We start from the raw sequence: 17136 nt of genomic DNA on the forward strand, positions 1-17136 counted from the left end.
AAATCATCCATACACAAATTATAAAACTTAAAAGCAAAGCAAAACAAAAAGAAAAGACTCCACAATAAGACACAAAAATGAGAAGAATAAAATTCATAAAATTTCCAAACTAAAATGTTCTTTGGAACATGAGCTAACTTTGACAAATCTTAATAAGTGAGGCAAGATTTTTACCAGATTACTAATATAAATTAGAAAGATGTTCATCCTGCCTAGATTTGTTGAATATGTTAAAAAGTAACTGTTTTTGTATTGGACCTAGAGAAATGGCCCATCAGTTAAAAACATTTCAGAGGACCTGAATTTGACTCCCAGCCCATGGCTGCTCACAAGTACGTGTAACTCCAACTCCAGGGTGATCTGATCCCTGTAGCCTCTGAGGGTAATTGCACTCACAAGAACATCAGTACAACATATAATTATGCTTATTATAGACATGATAAAAATAAAAAATAAATATAAGAACAAAGCCAAAAAACCATCTAATGAATGGTCATAATCCCTTCCACACTAAATCTTGTTCCCGGAAGAGCTTCTTATAACTAATCTTAATTTTCAAAATAAAGCCCTTTTATCACACACTACGTATTTCTTCCTTAAGTCTGGAGTCCTCCCATGGTGCCTCCTCCTAACCGGTCTTATGATGTATTTTAGGTTAGGCTAGTCTGCGAGTCATAACCCTCCTTCCTTAGACCCTCAGATGCTGGCATTATAGATAAATGCTGCTATGTTTGGGTAAGTATTACTTTCCCTCTGTGTGAGGAGAAATGAAAAGCCAGGTAGTTCATAACTCAGAAGAAGGCCCTCACCAGAACTTGACCGTGCTGGTGCCATAATCTCAGGCTTTTAGAACGGCCACAAACAAGGGCCTGTTGTTTATAAGTCATCCAGTCTATGGCAGTTTTTTATAGGAGTCTATAAGGCAAAAACATAATGAAACGTGTCTTTTCATTTGATTTTGAAATTATTTGGCTCCTGTCTCTAAAGGCATCAATAGATTCTATTTTTTTTTTACATGTAATATATATGAGACAGATGTGGTGGTGCATGCGTAGCATTTAGGAGGCTGAGGCAGGCAAATCTCTGCGAGTTTAAGGCCAGCCTGGTGTACATGGTGGGTTCTAGGATGCCAGATCTACAGAGTAAGAACCTGTCTCAAAAACAAAATTTAACTTATAGAAATAAAAATGTAATCTGTATTTATGTAAAGATATTCAACTCCTACAATTTTTACAGCAATATTAGCACACCGTGAAAAGCTCAGCACCCCTTTCAAGTAAATATAACATATAAAAACATCATTCTAATCCAAATACTATCTATTCTATTGTATGGACAAAAATATTGCAAATGCAAAAATGTATTACAATTGATGTATATATTGCATATATATGTCATTTCTAGATTCTTCATGGAAGATGGCAATGCTATTCTAAATAATACATGATATAACTACTCAAAAATAGCTTAAGAGCTACCTTAGTTTCCAGGTTTAGGAGATGAAGTCCTTTTATGTTCACTCCTACATACACGGGGATGACTTTATGATTGCTTGGGCTTGCCTTTGTAAATATCTGTCCTGTGAAGAAGGCTGCTCCATACGTTGGAATTTCCCAGCAGTTCTGTAGAAACATGCGTTGCAGGTGATGCATTTCCTTACTGACACCCTCACTCATACTAAGATTCTGAAAGCAAAGTAAAGAGACACAACCTTTTAATAATGCAAACAGGTTAACTAGCCATTGTTAAAACCAATGTCCCAAAGAAGAATGAAGTTACAGTATATTATCCCAAGTGTATTTTTTCTCTTGTTGCCCTAATATTAAACATAAACCAGCTAAAATCCCCAAGTGCTGTCTATTCTAACAGAATATAAATGCTATAGGCAAGGACAGTACATAATTTCAGTTCTAACTGTAGTCTCTACCACAGTACTCAACACACAGAAAGCGTTCAGTAAAAGACTATAATTCTAGAAATAAATACATCTTGCTATTTTCAGTTTCAGGCGCTGTGAACTAGAAAATTCATTTTAATTCCAGGATTTCCAACGTAGTGTTTAAAACATTATAACACTACTACAAAGAGCCCGCAGCAGTCGTCTCCGTTTCTGCCAGGCCGCATACCTTGTACTCGTGAAGTATCCGGTTTATCCAGTGAGGCGCCTTACTTTTCAGTTTGGTAATAGGTACGATGGATTTCAGATTTTCTTCACTGGAAGTACACATGGCAACATCCTTAAATAAGACATCTTTAGTAGCTAAAGTACAATAATCCTTCTGCCACAAATGGCATCAAATAATGGATATTTTAAGCTGAATATGATGTTTTAAAATAAAATGTTCCACAATCTTAATATTACCAGTTTAATATTTCCTTCTTGGATAACCAGAAAATATTTTCAAAAGTTGAAGAATCACATTAAAAAAACTTTAAGACATGCTAACACCTGTATTTCTCAAGGATTAAATATTAAACAACTTTATTTGGTAGGATTCTTAAGTATCTGATTCAAATTTTTCTTTTATTAAGTAAAAGTTTTAGTAAACTTATTTAAACACAAAATAAAGAAACAAAGAAAAATCATAAAGGAAAATTATTTCAAGTACAATATATGTAAGTAAAACTTTGAAATGTTTTACTAACCAAAAACCAACAAATGCTTTACAATAAGTTTATTCCTTTTACTTAATGATTTGTATTCTTTAATTCTAACCAATGTATAAAGAATCTGTCTGTCTGAGACAGGGTCTTACTGTGCAGCTCAGGCTGGTCTGATTTATGACCCTTTTTCTGGTCTGAGTCTCACTGATTACGAGCAGGTGCCACTGTATCTGGCTAGCAATTCATAAATACTTAATATTAAAACTGTGCTGCTTAAAGAGAAATCTTGAGCATATGATAAACCATGCATTGTATCAAATACTTACTTTAAGAAACCTTGTTTGTGTTTTTTACTTTCGTAGTTCCCATAAACTATTTGTAACAGTAGACTTGCCAGAGTTATCAGTTTAGCATCAGGAGCTGTATAAAAGCCCTTTAGTAAATTATATCTGGCTTCATCAAAGAGAATAAGAATAGCTAATGGGTCTTCAATCTTAAAAGGAAGAAAATGTAATTTGGTTATTATGGTACAATTTACTTTAAAAAACTTTTATGCAAATTTTTCTTACCCAATATAACAAGTCACACAGCTATATAACTGTGTATGTGTTATGGGTGTATGCTATTACTATACTAGAGCAGGGGTTAGCAAGCTTTGTTTCTAAGGACCATACAACAATACTTTAAGCCATAGAATTTATGAATCACATAATCTCTATCCTAAATATTATAGCATGAAAGCATCAACTTTTATATAGATATAGAAACTTGAAATGAATTTTCACATACGAAATATTGTTTTAAGCTACTGATGTTCTACAGAAACTCCCCAGTCTGCAGGCTGCATGAGAATAGGTAGCAGGCAGGGTGGGGCCATACGTGGTATACAATTTGTTTATCTATAAACATGATCACAGTTTATGCTGTTAAAAAGTTATTAGCACAAGCTTATCTAAATGTTTAAACTCATAAAACATTTACCTATTGTCTATGCTGTATAAAGTACAGTGGTGAACCTCAAAGATAAAACCTTCAACTCTTACAAGGGCAAAGGAGGCTGAGATAAGCTTCTTTGAAGGCAAATACTTATTTACTTTATACTTTCAAATACATTAAAGGAAGAGTATAGTATTTTCTTACATTTAAACAACTTGGTTAATAGGATTAATATTGACAATGTTAGTCTATACATATATTTCTACTCAGACATAATAATTACAGTCTCTGAGTATAAGTCAGGATACCAAGTCTTATGGCTGAAAGATTCTGATAAAAATTTTTTTTTAGCTTATTATACTCTATCCACATAATTGTTAAAAAAGCAAAACAAAACCAACCCTCCCCCCTAACAACAACGACAACAAAAACACACCACAGAAACAGAAATTTCTGTAAAAGAAAATGACGAAATCATTCTAAGTTAAAAGATAGAAAAAGGTACCAAATACAAAGTGTGAACATTGACTAGATCCTACAGGTGGGAGCTTTATAAAGAACTTCTGAAATAACAGGGAAAATGTTAATTTGGGCATCAGATATTATTATGGAAACTTAGTTTTCAGTGAAAAAACCTTGGTGGTATGTTCTCACTTTTGTGCCCTCTTCTGACCTGTGCAGTCGTCAGGCACACAAGATGTGCACAGGCACACATACAGGCAAAATACCACACATAAAAATTATATAAGAAAAGGAGTAAATGTGTATTAGCAATGAGTGGATCCAACAAATGATACACAGTGTTAATTATATTGCCTTTTAAATCTATTTTTGTATTTTAATTTCCAAACATACTTACTTGAAAAAAAATCAATCAAGTTTAAATTCTGTTCTTATGTTCTTATGGTTGCATCCCTTTTGCAAGAACTCTATTCTTTATCCAGGTTTTGTAGGCTTTTGTTTTTAAATCCTGTTCTTTCCTACACCTTCTTTGAAATTCACAAAGCGGATTTCTATTCTAAAAAAAGGTAATTTCCATATAAACCATCTCTCTGATTGCTAATTTTCTTTAGTATGGCCTCTTTATTCTCCTTATTTCTCTTTACAAAAGGAAAAACATGAGTTTATTAATGTAATGAAAATAAAGGAAAAAAATAGAAAAAAGAAAAAAATTACCAACCAGAACTTTGTATGTAGACCAACTGAAATTCCCTCTTACAACGGGATATAAAGGCATAACAGAAAAAGGAAGTAAATATCCCTCATATAGGAGGAATGGCACAACTCCTATCTCTACCTTCTACAGTAGATTCTAAAGAGTCTGTGGGTTCAAATAACTAAATAAGGTTTCTAAGCAAACCTTTTTCTCAACTTCTAAAGGAAGTCCCACATCTCTTCTTAGGAAAAGCTGTGGTGTTTCTCTTTGTGGATCCAAATTAGTCAATTCAGCAAGTATTTCTGGCCAGTCACGAACTTGTTGCAAGGGTTTATGATAAGGCTTGAACTGAAGACCTGAAAAAGAGTTGTCCTTTATAAATAATACTGTAAAAGAAATCACTATATCAATACATAGAAACCTTACATTAAACTATATGCATCTAAGGCTCAAACAGTTTACAGATGTAAATTTAAATCAATGTTCAATAATTATTACTACCCAAATTTTGGATATGTCCCTGTGTTTAAGGACATAATTATAAGAGAATTTCTTGGGAGCTAGGTATGAGGGCACAAGGCTATAATTCCAGCACTTGAGAGGTGGACATTAAGAACACCACATGGAATGCAGTCACTGATAAGTGGATATTAGCCCAGAAGCTCTGAATACCCAAGACACAATTTACATATCAAATGATTCCCAAGAAGAAGGACCGAGAGGGCCTTGGTCCTGGAAAGGCTTGATGTAGCAATGCAGGGGAGTACCAGGACAAAGAAGTGGGAGGGGGCTGATTGGGGAAAGGGCGGAGGGAAGAGGACTTATGGGACTTATGGGGAGGGGGAAAATGGGAGAGGGGAAATTGTAGGAAGCTGCTAAGTGCTGCACCTTAAAGTTTCTGCCTTCTGCCCCCTTGCTGGTAGAAGGCCCCTGAGATGAACAACACATTATTTAGAAAGCCTCCTGCTTCTTGCCCCTTCCGCATAGAGACAGCCTACCAGCAGGTCCCACAGGGGCTTAACCTGATTTGATCTTGGGACAGCATAAAAAGGGTTGGTGGGCACTCTCCGGAAGAAGAAGAAGCTTTGTTTAAGGTTCCCGAATAAACTGCTTGGGGAAAAAAACTCTCTGGTGTCACTTATCTCTTGCTGGTCAAGAGGGGGGTCGCGACAGGAAATCATTTGGAATGTAAACAAAGAATATAGATAATTAAAAAAAAAAAAGAACACCACAAGTTCAAGTTTATCCTCAACCAAATATCCAGTGTGAGACCAGCCTGAGTTATGTGAAATCCTGTCTCAAAAAATAAAACAAAAGTAGACTTTGGGCTACTTTTGGGAGAGATGGCTCTGTAGTTAAGAGCAGTGGATGTTCTTCCAAAGGACGCAGGTTTAATTCCAAGCATCTACATGGTGGCTCGAAACCACCAGCAACTCCAGTCCAAGGGATCTAACAACCCTGCAGGAACCAGGTGTGCCCATGGTGCACAGACATCTGCTGGCAAGATACACATAATAAAATAAGTTTTAAAAGTAAAGAAGTTTTCTTGGGCTTGGGATGTGATTGATTAATAGTCTAGAACTTGCTTAGTAGTATTTGGAAAGGCCTGGTTTCATAAATAGGACTAGAAAAAAATTGTAGATAATTTTGCAGATAATTCTTAACATAAATCAAATGTATTAACATACATTACATTCTTAATTCCATTGTAGCTTACTTAATTATGAATAACTATGAAGATTTGGTGCCAAACATATATTCAATGATAATCACCACACAATTAATTATATTTTGCAAGTATTTACAGTATATTTGGAAGGATAAATATACATTGACATTAAGTTGATTTTAAATAAAAAGTTCGACAGAAAACTAACATAAATATTTCATTTTGAGAGAAACACTGAAAATAAAGGCAAATTGTATGAATTTTAATAGCATTCAAACAAACTGTACTGTCAGAGAGAAAAGCTCCAGTATTTACTAATTTCACTATGCTTTGAATGAAGCAGGAGAGAAGAAGGCCCTCCCCATTTCAGTCTGAACACTGGTAATATACAAGATAGCTAAAAGTCAATAATAATTACTGTTATCCTCAAGTTTCTTAATGCACTTCCAAAAAGGAGCAATGATGTTAAAATAATAAACTACTTCCCCTTCCCGAGTTTTCTTACTAAGATTTTCTGAACAGATCCAAATAGTGAAATATTGCTGAGTTTCCTGAGAGAGCCTCATTCCTTCCATTATCTGCTGTGCTGTGGTATTATTGCCATGCTTTAGTTCAACAGAACGGTATGATCCATCCATCCTGTAGATTCGAACTTTTTCATACTAGGAAAAATACGAAAATTCATGTAAGCAATCTAAAAATTACATATCCTGAGACTGAAGAGAAAGTTGAGTAGTCAGGAACACTTAGAATAGTAAGTGTGTGTGTGTGTGTATATATATATATATATATAGAGAGAGAGAGAGAGAATAGTAAGTAGTTCCTTACATTTATTTTGAGAGGTTCATAACCACTTGCACACTTGCAATTCCAGGTTGAGGGAACCCAATGCCATCTTCTGGTCCCTTTGGATACTCACAAACACATGTGCATATACACATGCAGGCATACTCACATACACATTCAAAATGATTACATACCATAGTGCAACAGCATACTTTCTGCCCAACTTCATACCCTTCATGGTATAGTGTTGAGGTTTGGTCTGTTGCTATGCACTGTAATGCTAAATTCTGTACCTGAAGGTCTAAGCCTAAAGTGAATTCTCATGTTTATAGAGTTTTGTTGTGTAAACCTTGTTCCTTAATTTAAAACTATGGTTAAATAAAATTGGCAAGAGCCAGTAACTGAAGGGATTAGAGGCAGGTGGGTGCTGAGTTATCTGGCTGGGAGTGGAGAGAGGAGGAAGAGAGTTCAGGAGGAGGAAGAACAAGAGGAGAGGAAGAGGCCGCCATGAGGGGAGATGGGCCCTGAGCACATGGCCACGAGAAACAGCAAGTGTCTGGGGGACACCACTGTGGGGGTAGCCAGGCCAGCAGTTAGAAGAGTAGATTAGGGGTTATTTTCCCCCTACCCCCCATAATTATCAAAGCCAAATAAAATAACCACAGTCTGAGTCTCATCCATTTGTAAGCTACTCGGGTATAAGTTTAATTTGGTTGTACTACAGTACAGATTTCTAATGCAGGAACTATAAAAAACTTGCTCAAACAAGAACATATTGACAACATTTAAAAATGATTCTTTCTATTGTTTGCACTTTCTAAAGTTTCTTCTAAGTGTTCCATGGTCAAATTAAGGGATTTTTTAAAAAAAAAAAATAATGGCTATTAAATTCTTCTAAGTGTATTACTTAAAGAGTATTTAATATATTAAAGTAAATGCCTTAGGAAATACAAACTTGGAATTAAAGAACTTCATGAGCCTTCTGGGCCATAAATATTGAAAAAAATGTATACCAGCAATAACTTACACTAAGAGAAATTTATAATGGAAGACTTTGAAATACTGGATTTTGAACTAGTTTCCTTCAAGTTCATAAAATCTTAAATAGCAGTAGCATTATCAGTAGATTTGTATTGTTAAAGGAGGTAGGTAATCTCACAAATAACTTTTAAAGATAATTAATTTTGGATTTAAAGTATATCAATATAAAAGTTTGGCTAGAAAATGTTACCTAACTGTATCATCAGAAACTGACAAGAATGAAGGGTAATATAACAATTCCTCCATTCAATTAGCTAAATGAAAAAGCAGGAAAGGGCTAGGAATGTGGCTCAGTGACACATTTGCTGGGAATTTAAGAAGATCTGAGTTTAACTTCTCAGCACCCACATAAAAGCTGGGAACGACTCCTGTGCCTGTAGTTTGTTGGACAGGAGTGAAGAGAGGAGGATCCTGGAAGGCAGACAAAATGGGAGCTGTATGCTTAGGGAGACCCGTTCTCAAAACATCAGGGGACAAGCGATAAAGACTCCTAACGTTATTCTCTGGTCTACACATGTACATAAACAACCCCACCCCACCCTCCTCACACCTACCTCTTTCACAAACATACAAAATCATCTATTCCACTTTGTGATAAGGAAAATGAGTTTCTTATACACTGACTTGCTGAAAATTACTAATGAATGGCGTATAATGCTGCTGCTTATAAATATAAATGTTGTTTGGGGGAATATACATCAATAAGCAGAACTATTTATAAAAAACACAGTAGGTACAATCATACATAACTTAATGACAGAACCAAACATCAAAAGGCATCACCCATATCACACTATATGGCCATACAGCCTAGGTATATATAGCAAGTTATACCATGGATGTTGTCCAAATATACTCCATGATGTTTTCGCAATGCCAAAAAGTCTAATGATATGTTTCTTAATTACATCTGTCATAAGAGATTATACTATGAATTAATAGTTTTAGTAAAGGGAATGAACCTAGGGTCTTTTGTAAATGATCAATTTAAATAAGACATTTGGCTCTAACTATTCAGATAATACTTACTGGCTTGTTAATGGCTTCTTTCAACAATTTTGCAGCTTCTTCCCAGTTATTTTGTTTGTTTTCCTCACAAACATTTAATGGAGATCTTCCTTGTTGGTCTGTTATGTGCTGGAAAGGAAGAAGGGATGAACAAAAAGACATTATAAATATGCAGTGTTCTGAAAACATGTTATTCAACTCAAACTGCACAGAAATACTCTAGTCAAGGATTACATAAATATCAACCATATTTAGAATATACTACAACAAAAATTGGAAAAGCTTAAAAACTTACAGCACTAATTAATAAGATTATGCTTCTTAAAAGTTCAGTTATAGATTTAGGAAAGGTTTCCGATTTATTTATTTATTTATTTATTTATTCATTTATTCATTCATTCATTTATTTATTTATTTACTTAATTTATTACCAAGTACTTGTTGGTAGAAATTTTAGAAAATGGGTAAATGGGAAACACAATGTAGAGTGAATTTTATGTATATTCTGGAGATGGATATGTATAATGACTTTATAAACAATACAAATATAGTAGATGCTATATGAACTGTGCATCTAAGTAGTTAAAATACTGCATTTTTGTGAAGTGTACTTTATCAATAAAAACAATTCAAAACTTGTAAGAGGCACAGTTAATACATAAATATCACTCTTAAGTAAAATTTGTTTAGTTGACCTGTTAAATATACAATTAAACATTTTTATCACTAATTATTAGTCACTAAATAGTAAAATATAAAAAGAAGAGAGAACCGTACTCTGTCAATGTCCGGGTGTGTTAGGAGGATCTGTACTATTTCAGCATGTCCCCCTCCAGCAGCGAAATGAAGCGGTGAACTGAGCTGGCCATTTAAAAGGTTTGGATTGCACTTTCCTTTCTCTAATAATATGCGAGTGGCCTCAACCTTTCCATACCTACAAAAATAAATACAATTTACCTAAAAAAACAATCCCCACCTGATATGTTTAAAAAAATTCAAGTTTTACAAAGTATCTAAAGGGACTCTAGAGAACAAAGGAGCACTGTAGATATACTGACCCAAGAGTCTGGAACTTAGGAACTTTTTATGTGTTACCATGGCTCAATTCTGATCAACTAATTGAAATATAGTCTTAAAACAAGAGAAAAAACGATGGCATAATCACTCCATAAGAAGTACAAAAGGGAGAAATTAGGAGATATAATTTTGAGCTCATAATTGGGTCAGAAAGTGTAGCTTACTGATAAATAAATGCATCAAGAACCCAGGGTTCAGTTCCAGCACCAGATAAACAACCAAACAAAGTAACAGCACAAAAAGCAACTTAAAATCAGAAATTAAGTTATTAAAAAAATAAAGATTACACTGAATAAGTTATATAATGTTGTAAGATATAAGTAAACAGCTTACGATAACAAAAAGATTAGGATAATTTAGTATTTTTGTAAAGATTATTTTATGTGTATGGGCAAGTTTTGCCTGCACACATGTATGTATCATCTGTGTGCAGTACCCTTGGAACTGGAATTACAGATGGCTGTGAGCCACCATGTGGACACTGTGATTGGAACCCAGCTCCTCTGGGAGCACAGTGCTCTTACCCTCCTGAAACATCCATCTCTCTGACACTTCAAATTTTTAAAGATCAGAATAGTACGCTCTTTAAAAATTATTGGAAAGAGAGATGATACAACTCCAGTTCAAGACAATTTTAAATGTATTTTTTAAAAAAACCCACACAATTTGAATTGGCTTTTAAATAGAACAGAACTGAAAAAAGTAAAGCGATTTTAGGCTTGGGAAAAGAAATACGCAATTCAAGGTCTCAGGAGAATCCAAACCGCACACCAGGTATTGTGAGTCAGCCTTCTGCTTAGAACCAAAGGGATGCTCAAGGCTGAGCTGAAGCAAAGGCTGAAAGGAATCTGCTGTCTGGAGTAAGAGGGAGTAGAGAAGAAGGGAAAGTGAAATTTGGTTTTCAGAGTAGGGCACCTGGGGGGACAGCATACTAAAAGTGATTTGATTCGACTTCAACTTGTGCTGTCTTTCCCTTCACACGCTGTAGTTCCACCCTACTCTGAAGGTCACTTGTAGCCTGCCCATTCTTAGTCATGTCTCTTCACACTGTGGTTTACTGTGTGTAAGGTGTCTTTCTCTTCCCCATTCTGGTCAGGTCAAACTCCATTATTACTCTGAAGAAAGAAAGATACACTGCACCTTGCTAATGCATTAATAAATAAAAAATAGCATTTTATTTTTTTTGTTTTTTAAGAGGCTTATCTCATTTTGCCCAGTATCATCTTCATTTATGTACTTCCGTTCTCTATCAGCTTGGGAGTTCCCCAGAATGCTGTTACTATGTTTTTTAAAGTGTTTTATGCAAAAAGCATAAAAGCTCCAAAAAGAAGGGAATAAACTGTTTATTAGCAACTAAAAATGCAAAACAATACTGAGCAAGGAGGCAAAGCCTAGAATGTTTATCTGAAAATGTGTAAACTGTAAAATATGCAACTGAGCACAACTATTGCTAAGCCTGGAAGAATATATACTCTTTGACTAAACTTAGAGAATGCTATCTATCCTATAGTACTGAATTCCATTTAGAAAAGCACCCTTACAGGAAAAGACAGGAGAGAATATGAAATAGAACAGTTCAAATGGTAACAAAAGTAACTAAATCGAACATGACTTCTGAATGACTTTAAACTTTTCTCATTCACGTATTTAATATAGTTGTCACAATGAATTATGATGTAGGTAGAGCTAATTGTATCAAAAGGATTAAAAAAGTGATGTTTGAATCAGTTATGTAATTTACCCACAATTTCATGACCATGAGCCACTGAGAACCTGGTTCTCTAAACTCTATAGGATAGACTACAAACAAAGGCTAATAATAACAACAACATACTATTCAATAATAGTAATGATAGGGCAAGCCCTCTCAATTCCAATTTTGCCTGGGAACAAAGGAGAAGGATGGAGATTCTGGAAGTTTCATGACATGTTTTGAAACAGACTAAAGGCAGAAACTGAAAGGAGAAAAGAAATAAGATTACATCTATTAGCTAGGGAGAATAGAGATTAGTAATACTCTAAAACAGTATTTTTGTTAAATAAGTAATAATATAAATAAAAATTATTTTAGAAAATATAGCATTTTTCATAAAACTGTTATATATAGTAGGTTTTTGGTATTGATAAACACATATTCACTTTGATTTCTAATATGATTTCTAATATGATAAATATCACTAAATTATTTCCACATAAACAAAGGCTCTTTGGGATCTTATAATTTCCAAAAAGAAAGGTTGTCTTCAAATCAAGAATTAAGAATTACTGATCTAAGCAAAAATTTAAGGATGAGATCCTAAGGGGTAAACATATAGTTTAACCTTATATAGATAGGACCAGGAATGGTGTGTCTGGTGTCTGTCTGTAATCCCAGCACTTAGGCAGAGGCAGGAGGAGGAAAAGTTTAAGGCCAATTTGACTAAAAAAAAAAAAAAAAAAAAAAAAGACAGGACTAACCAGCCTGAAATAGCCTATGTCCCTTCATAGCCCTGCCATGAAGTAGTGACTTCAAGTATGGTTTTTATGAGTTCTTAGTTTTTCTTTTGAGGCAGGATCTCACTACATAGCTCGGGCTGGTATACAGACAAGGCTAGGCTCAACCTTGTACTGACATTCCTGCCTCTGCCTCCCAATTGCTCGTGTTATGAGTGTCCTACCCAGCCAGGGCCACACCACTCATTCTTCAAATTCACATTAATCCAATAATGATCATTAATTTTAGTTGATAGAAAATTTTATCAAAGGACAATTTTGTCTCTGTATCCTACTCATGAGAAATTATAACTAAGAATACTAAAAATTAACAAATTTTAAATGTAGACATCAGTTTTTACATTTGAACAATTCTTTTTCTTCTTTCCCTTCCTTCTCCCCCTTCCTTCTTGACATATTAAGCATATGCCCTACCACTGAACTATTTTCCCACTCCATATTTATTAATCAAAGAACATTTATTCAGTACTTACTATGGGCTCTCAATTACTTTATTTGCATTTTCTATTTTAATCTTAGGAAAGATATTTTAAACTCTATCTTGTAAATACAGAAGCAAACTATTAGAACATTACATAACTTAATAAGGATCACACTTAAGGAACTAACCCCTGCTACTGAAACCTCGGTATATCCCAAAAGACTGTAAATGTCACACTATACTTTTGTTTTTATGTAATAGGTAGTTCAAAGTTTTACTTTTCTTTTCCCAAAGAAGAAAATAATCCCTGCTGCAAAATGGAAAGCAAGTCAAATATATAAATCCAGGATCCCTAAATTAAAATTCACTAATGTTATCATTTCCAACTGTTCAGCACATTTTGAGGGTTAAAGAGTATTCTACACCTTCTTTTTAGCTCTAAGTAATGTTTGTACTAGGGTAATTATTAGTTATGTGAGGGAAAAATCTACTAGATCAGCTAACGACAATTTAGGATAGCTTGTTCAAAATATAAATATTCCTCATAATGAGAAGCATAAGAACACAGTTAAGCTTGCTGGTTTTCCCCTGCTTCTACAGATAGAACCTCAGATCTCACGTACACTGGTTAAATGTTCTGCCACTGAACTGTATTTCCCATCAAGAGCACATTTATAGATAAAATAGAAAAAAATATAAACAGAAAAAGCATATATATTAAATATAACCATTAAACAACTTGTTATAAATATTAGAATCAGAGAAATGAAAATTTTGAATTACAAAGAAATGGTCTAATTTCTTACAATCTGTTACTCTTTGCAGTGCTGAAGACTGAACCTAGAACTTATGGCTTCTACTGAGCTATTTCTCTACCCTAATTACTACAATTTACTTATAGATTGTACAGAGCCATATTGGAGTATCAAGCCACATGGTAGGAACTTGACATTGGCCAAGGACAATTATTGGCTTTGGGCAGGAATCTGATGTTAGGGCATAAAAGGGAAGAAGGTTACAGCAGGAATTTTTATCCTAAGGTGGAGAAGTTCAGAGTGAAGGTTAAGTTCATTGTTCCTCCAGGTCTATGAATTCCTGAATCAAGCAGGTGGCCCACCCAGCTGTCTGAGCAATAGAGCCAAGGATGGCCAGAAGACTTTCCCGGAACTCAGCCCAGAGTCTGGGGGGAGGGATTTGCCCAAATGTTAAAAGGTCATACCTCGACTAAAGTTGGGGCCTCATTCTTTTCGCCCCTTCCCCATCTATCCCTCAGCTTCTGTTCCAGCAACCCAGTTCCTAGTAGCTACAGGCAGCTACAGAATACAACAATAGATAAGTAAAACTGACCCAGAGAGGTGAGATTCCTTGCTCAATTTGACACTAAGATACTATGTATACTTAATAAGTAGTTAATAATGTAATATTATTGGCACAAAATAAGATCACTTAAAATAATATGCTAAAAGGAAAATACCCACAGGAGGAAGGAGATACAGAGACAAAGTGTGGATCAGAAACTGAAGGAAAGACCATCCAGAGACTGCCCCACCTGGGGATCCATCCCACATACAGTTAGCAAACCAAGACACTATTATGGATGCCAACATGGGCTTGCTGACAGGAGCCTGACATAGCTGTCTCCTGAGAGGCTCTGCCAGTGCATGACAAATACAGAGGGGGATGCTCTCAGCCAACCATTGAACTGAGCACAGAGTCCCCAATGGAGAGGCTAGAGAAAGGCTCGAAGGAGCTGGAGGGGTTTGCAGCCCCATAGGAGGAACCACAATATGAACCAAACAGTATCCCAGAGCTCCCAGAGCCTAAACCGCCAACCAAAGAGTACACATGGAGGGACCCATGGCTCCAGCTGTATATGTAGCAGAGTATGGCCTTGTTAGACATCAAAGGGCCGAGAGGCCCTTGGTCCTGAGAAGGCTTGATGCCCCAGTGTAGGGGAATGTTAGGACAGGGAAGTGGGAGTGGGTGGATTGGTGAGCAGGGGGAGGGGGATGGGTGAGGGGGTTTTCGGAGGGGGAACCAGGAAAGGGGGATAACATTTAAAATGTAAAAGTATCTAATAATAAATAAATAAATAAATAAATAAATAAAGCAATCTTCTCATAAGAAATGGCATGACTATGTCTTTTTGAGACAATAATCTATAACAGTTCATTACTGCTATGAAGTAAGATCTCAGCTCAGCTAAGCAGCATTATTATAATTCTGTGAGAACAGTAAGAGTGCCAAGAGGTACACTGAGTAATGAACAAAAAGAACCAATCCAAATTCTGTTCCAACCCTTACATTTGATAAAACAGAAGGTAGTGATTCTAAGAATCTTTAACAGACTGAGGGAAGGAAGGTCCAGTGACCAGTCCAACTTGAGATCCATCTCAAGGGGAGGCTCCAAGGCCTGACACTTACTGATTCTATATTGTGCTTACAGACAGGAACTGTCCGCTGAGAGGCCCAACAAGCAGCTGACTAAGACAGACACAGATACTTATACCCAACCATTGGTCAGAAGTTGGGGACCCCTGTGGTTGAATTTGGGAAAGGCTGAAAGAAGTGAGGAGGAGGGAGACTCCCTTGGAAGACCAGCAGTCTCAACTAACCCAGAGCCCTGAGATCTCTCAGACACTGAGCCATCAACCAGGCAACATACACTAGCTGGTCCGAGGCCCCTGACACACACACAGCAGAGGACTGCCTGGTCTGGCCTCAGTGGGAGAAGATGCACCTAAGACCCTTGAGAGACTTGAGGCCTCAGGGAGGGCAGAGGTGGGCTGGAGGGAAACATCTTCTTGAAGTCAGAGGGGAGGAGGAATGGGATAAGGAACTGTGGAAGGGCAGATCAGAGGAGGGCAATGACTGGACTATAAAAGGTGAAAGTCATAAAAATGACCTGATGTTTAAATATTTTCAGTCTGAATTAAACATTTTATCAGTATTTTAAAAATATTATGATTTTATGACTCTACTCTAAAATATTAAAAACATTATTTTTCCCTGGGGCAGGGGGAACCTTTGAAGAAGGATTTGGTAGACTTCTTGATACCATGTCAGATCCCATGTGCTTAACAAATGCCAATTTTATAGCAAGAAGAAACCAATGCAATACAAAGCAATAGTATCATAAAGGAGCAAGATGGAGGCCCACAGTTTGCACTGACGCTTACTACCTACTGGCTATCTTACTGTATGGCTGATAAAGAAGACTGCTAGTGCTTTACTCACAGCAGATCTGGCAGTTCTGAACAGTAGCATAGACACAGTAATCAAAGATCTGAACAGAATACTCAAAAGACAAGCAATGGTATGAGAACAGTTTTCTGATAAGAAACAATACTGAGTTCACTTTTCCTAAACAGAATAATTTATTTACCAGCATGCATAATGAATGGGTGCCCAGTGGTCATTATCTAGTTGGTTGACTGAAAATCCTTTATCGAGAAGATGGCTTAGTAATTCTGAATCTCCTTCACAGGCATTTCGATGTAAAGGAAAGTCATCAACCCATTGTCGTTCTCTAACCATAAAAAAGAAATTAAGAAAATATAAATACTGTTGACATTCACACTACTTCAAAACAAAAGTGCTTCACCTGTGAGAACTAGCTCTTGCTGAGCAGTCTGCAGCTAGTGCCGACTGCTGACTTCCTGCCTGTGCATATTTTAACAGCAAGCTATGAAAGGCAATGAGAATAAAACCAAAACTGTACTTGTCTTCCACAACACTGCTCATGCTGCGCTGCCACTTTTCCTGTTTGGGAATTTGGATTTTTGAGTAGTCTGGAGCTCCAAGACCAAAGTATGGATTTATTACCACTTTATCTACCTAGAAAAGGAAAAACAAAAGAAAATACAAATTACTTAAAAGCCTCAGATGTTTGACTTTCATATATAAATAAAGCACTGGCATTTTAATGTTTACAATGACAACCAG

At 35.9% G+C, this 17136-nt stretch overlaps 1 protein-coding gene across 1 annotated transcript in view; it reads right to left on the reverse strand.

Moving 5' to 3' along the window:
- Krit1 (KRIT1 ankyrin repeat containing) overlaps positions 1–17136 on the reverse strand; it is a 35734-nt gene that overhangs the window by 9266 nt on the left and 9332 nt on the right. Inside the window, exons 7-15 of the mRNA XM_052173178.1 lie at positions 16913–17028; positions 16577–16720; positions 9978–10134; positions 9222–9329; positions 6871–7027; positions 4901–5052; positions 2931–3097; positions 2127–2214; positions 1479–1685 (exon numbers count right to left, since the gene is read on the reverse strand). Of these exons, the coding sequence (XP_052029138.1) occupies positions 1479–1685; positions 2127–2214; positions 2931–3097; positions 4901–5052; positions 6871–7027; positions 9222–9329; positions 9978–10134; positions 16577–16720; positions 16913–17028 (1296 nt within the window). The remainder of the gene's footprint in view (positions 1–1478; positions 1686–2126; positions 2215–2930; positions 3098–4900; positions 5053–6870; positions 7028–9221; positions 9330–9977; positions 10135–16576; positions 16721–16912; positions 17029–17136) is intronic.

This window comes from Apodemus sylvaticus, chromosome 2 (genome assembly GCF_947179515.1).
Source record: "Apodemus sylvaticus chromosome 2, mApoSyl1.1, whole genome shotgun sequence".
Taxonomy (NCBI): Eukaryota; Metazoa; Chordata; class Mammalia; order Rodentia; family Muridae; genus Apodemus; species Apodemus sylvaticus.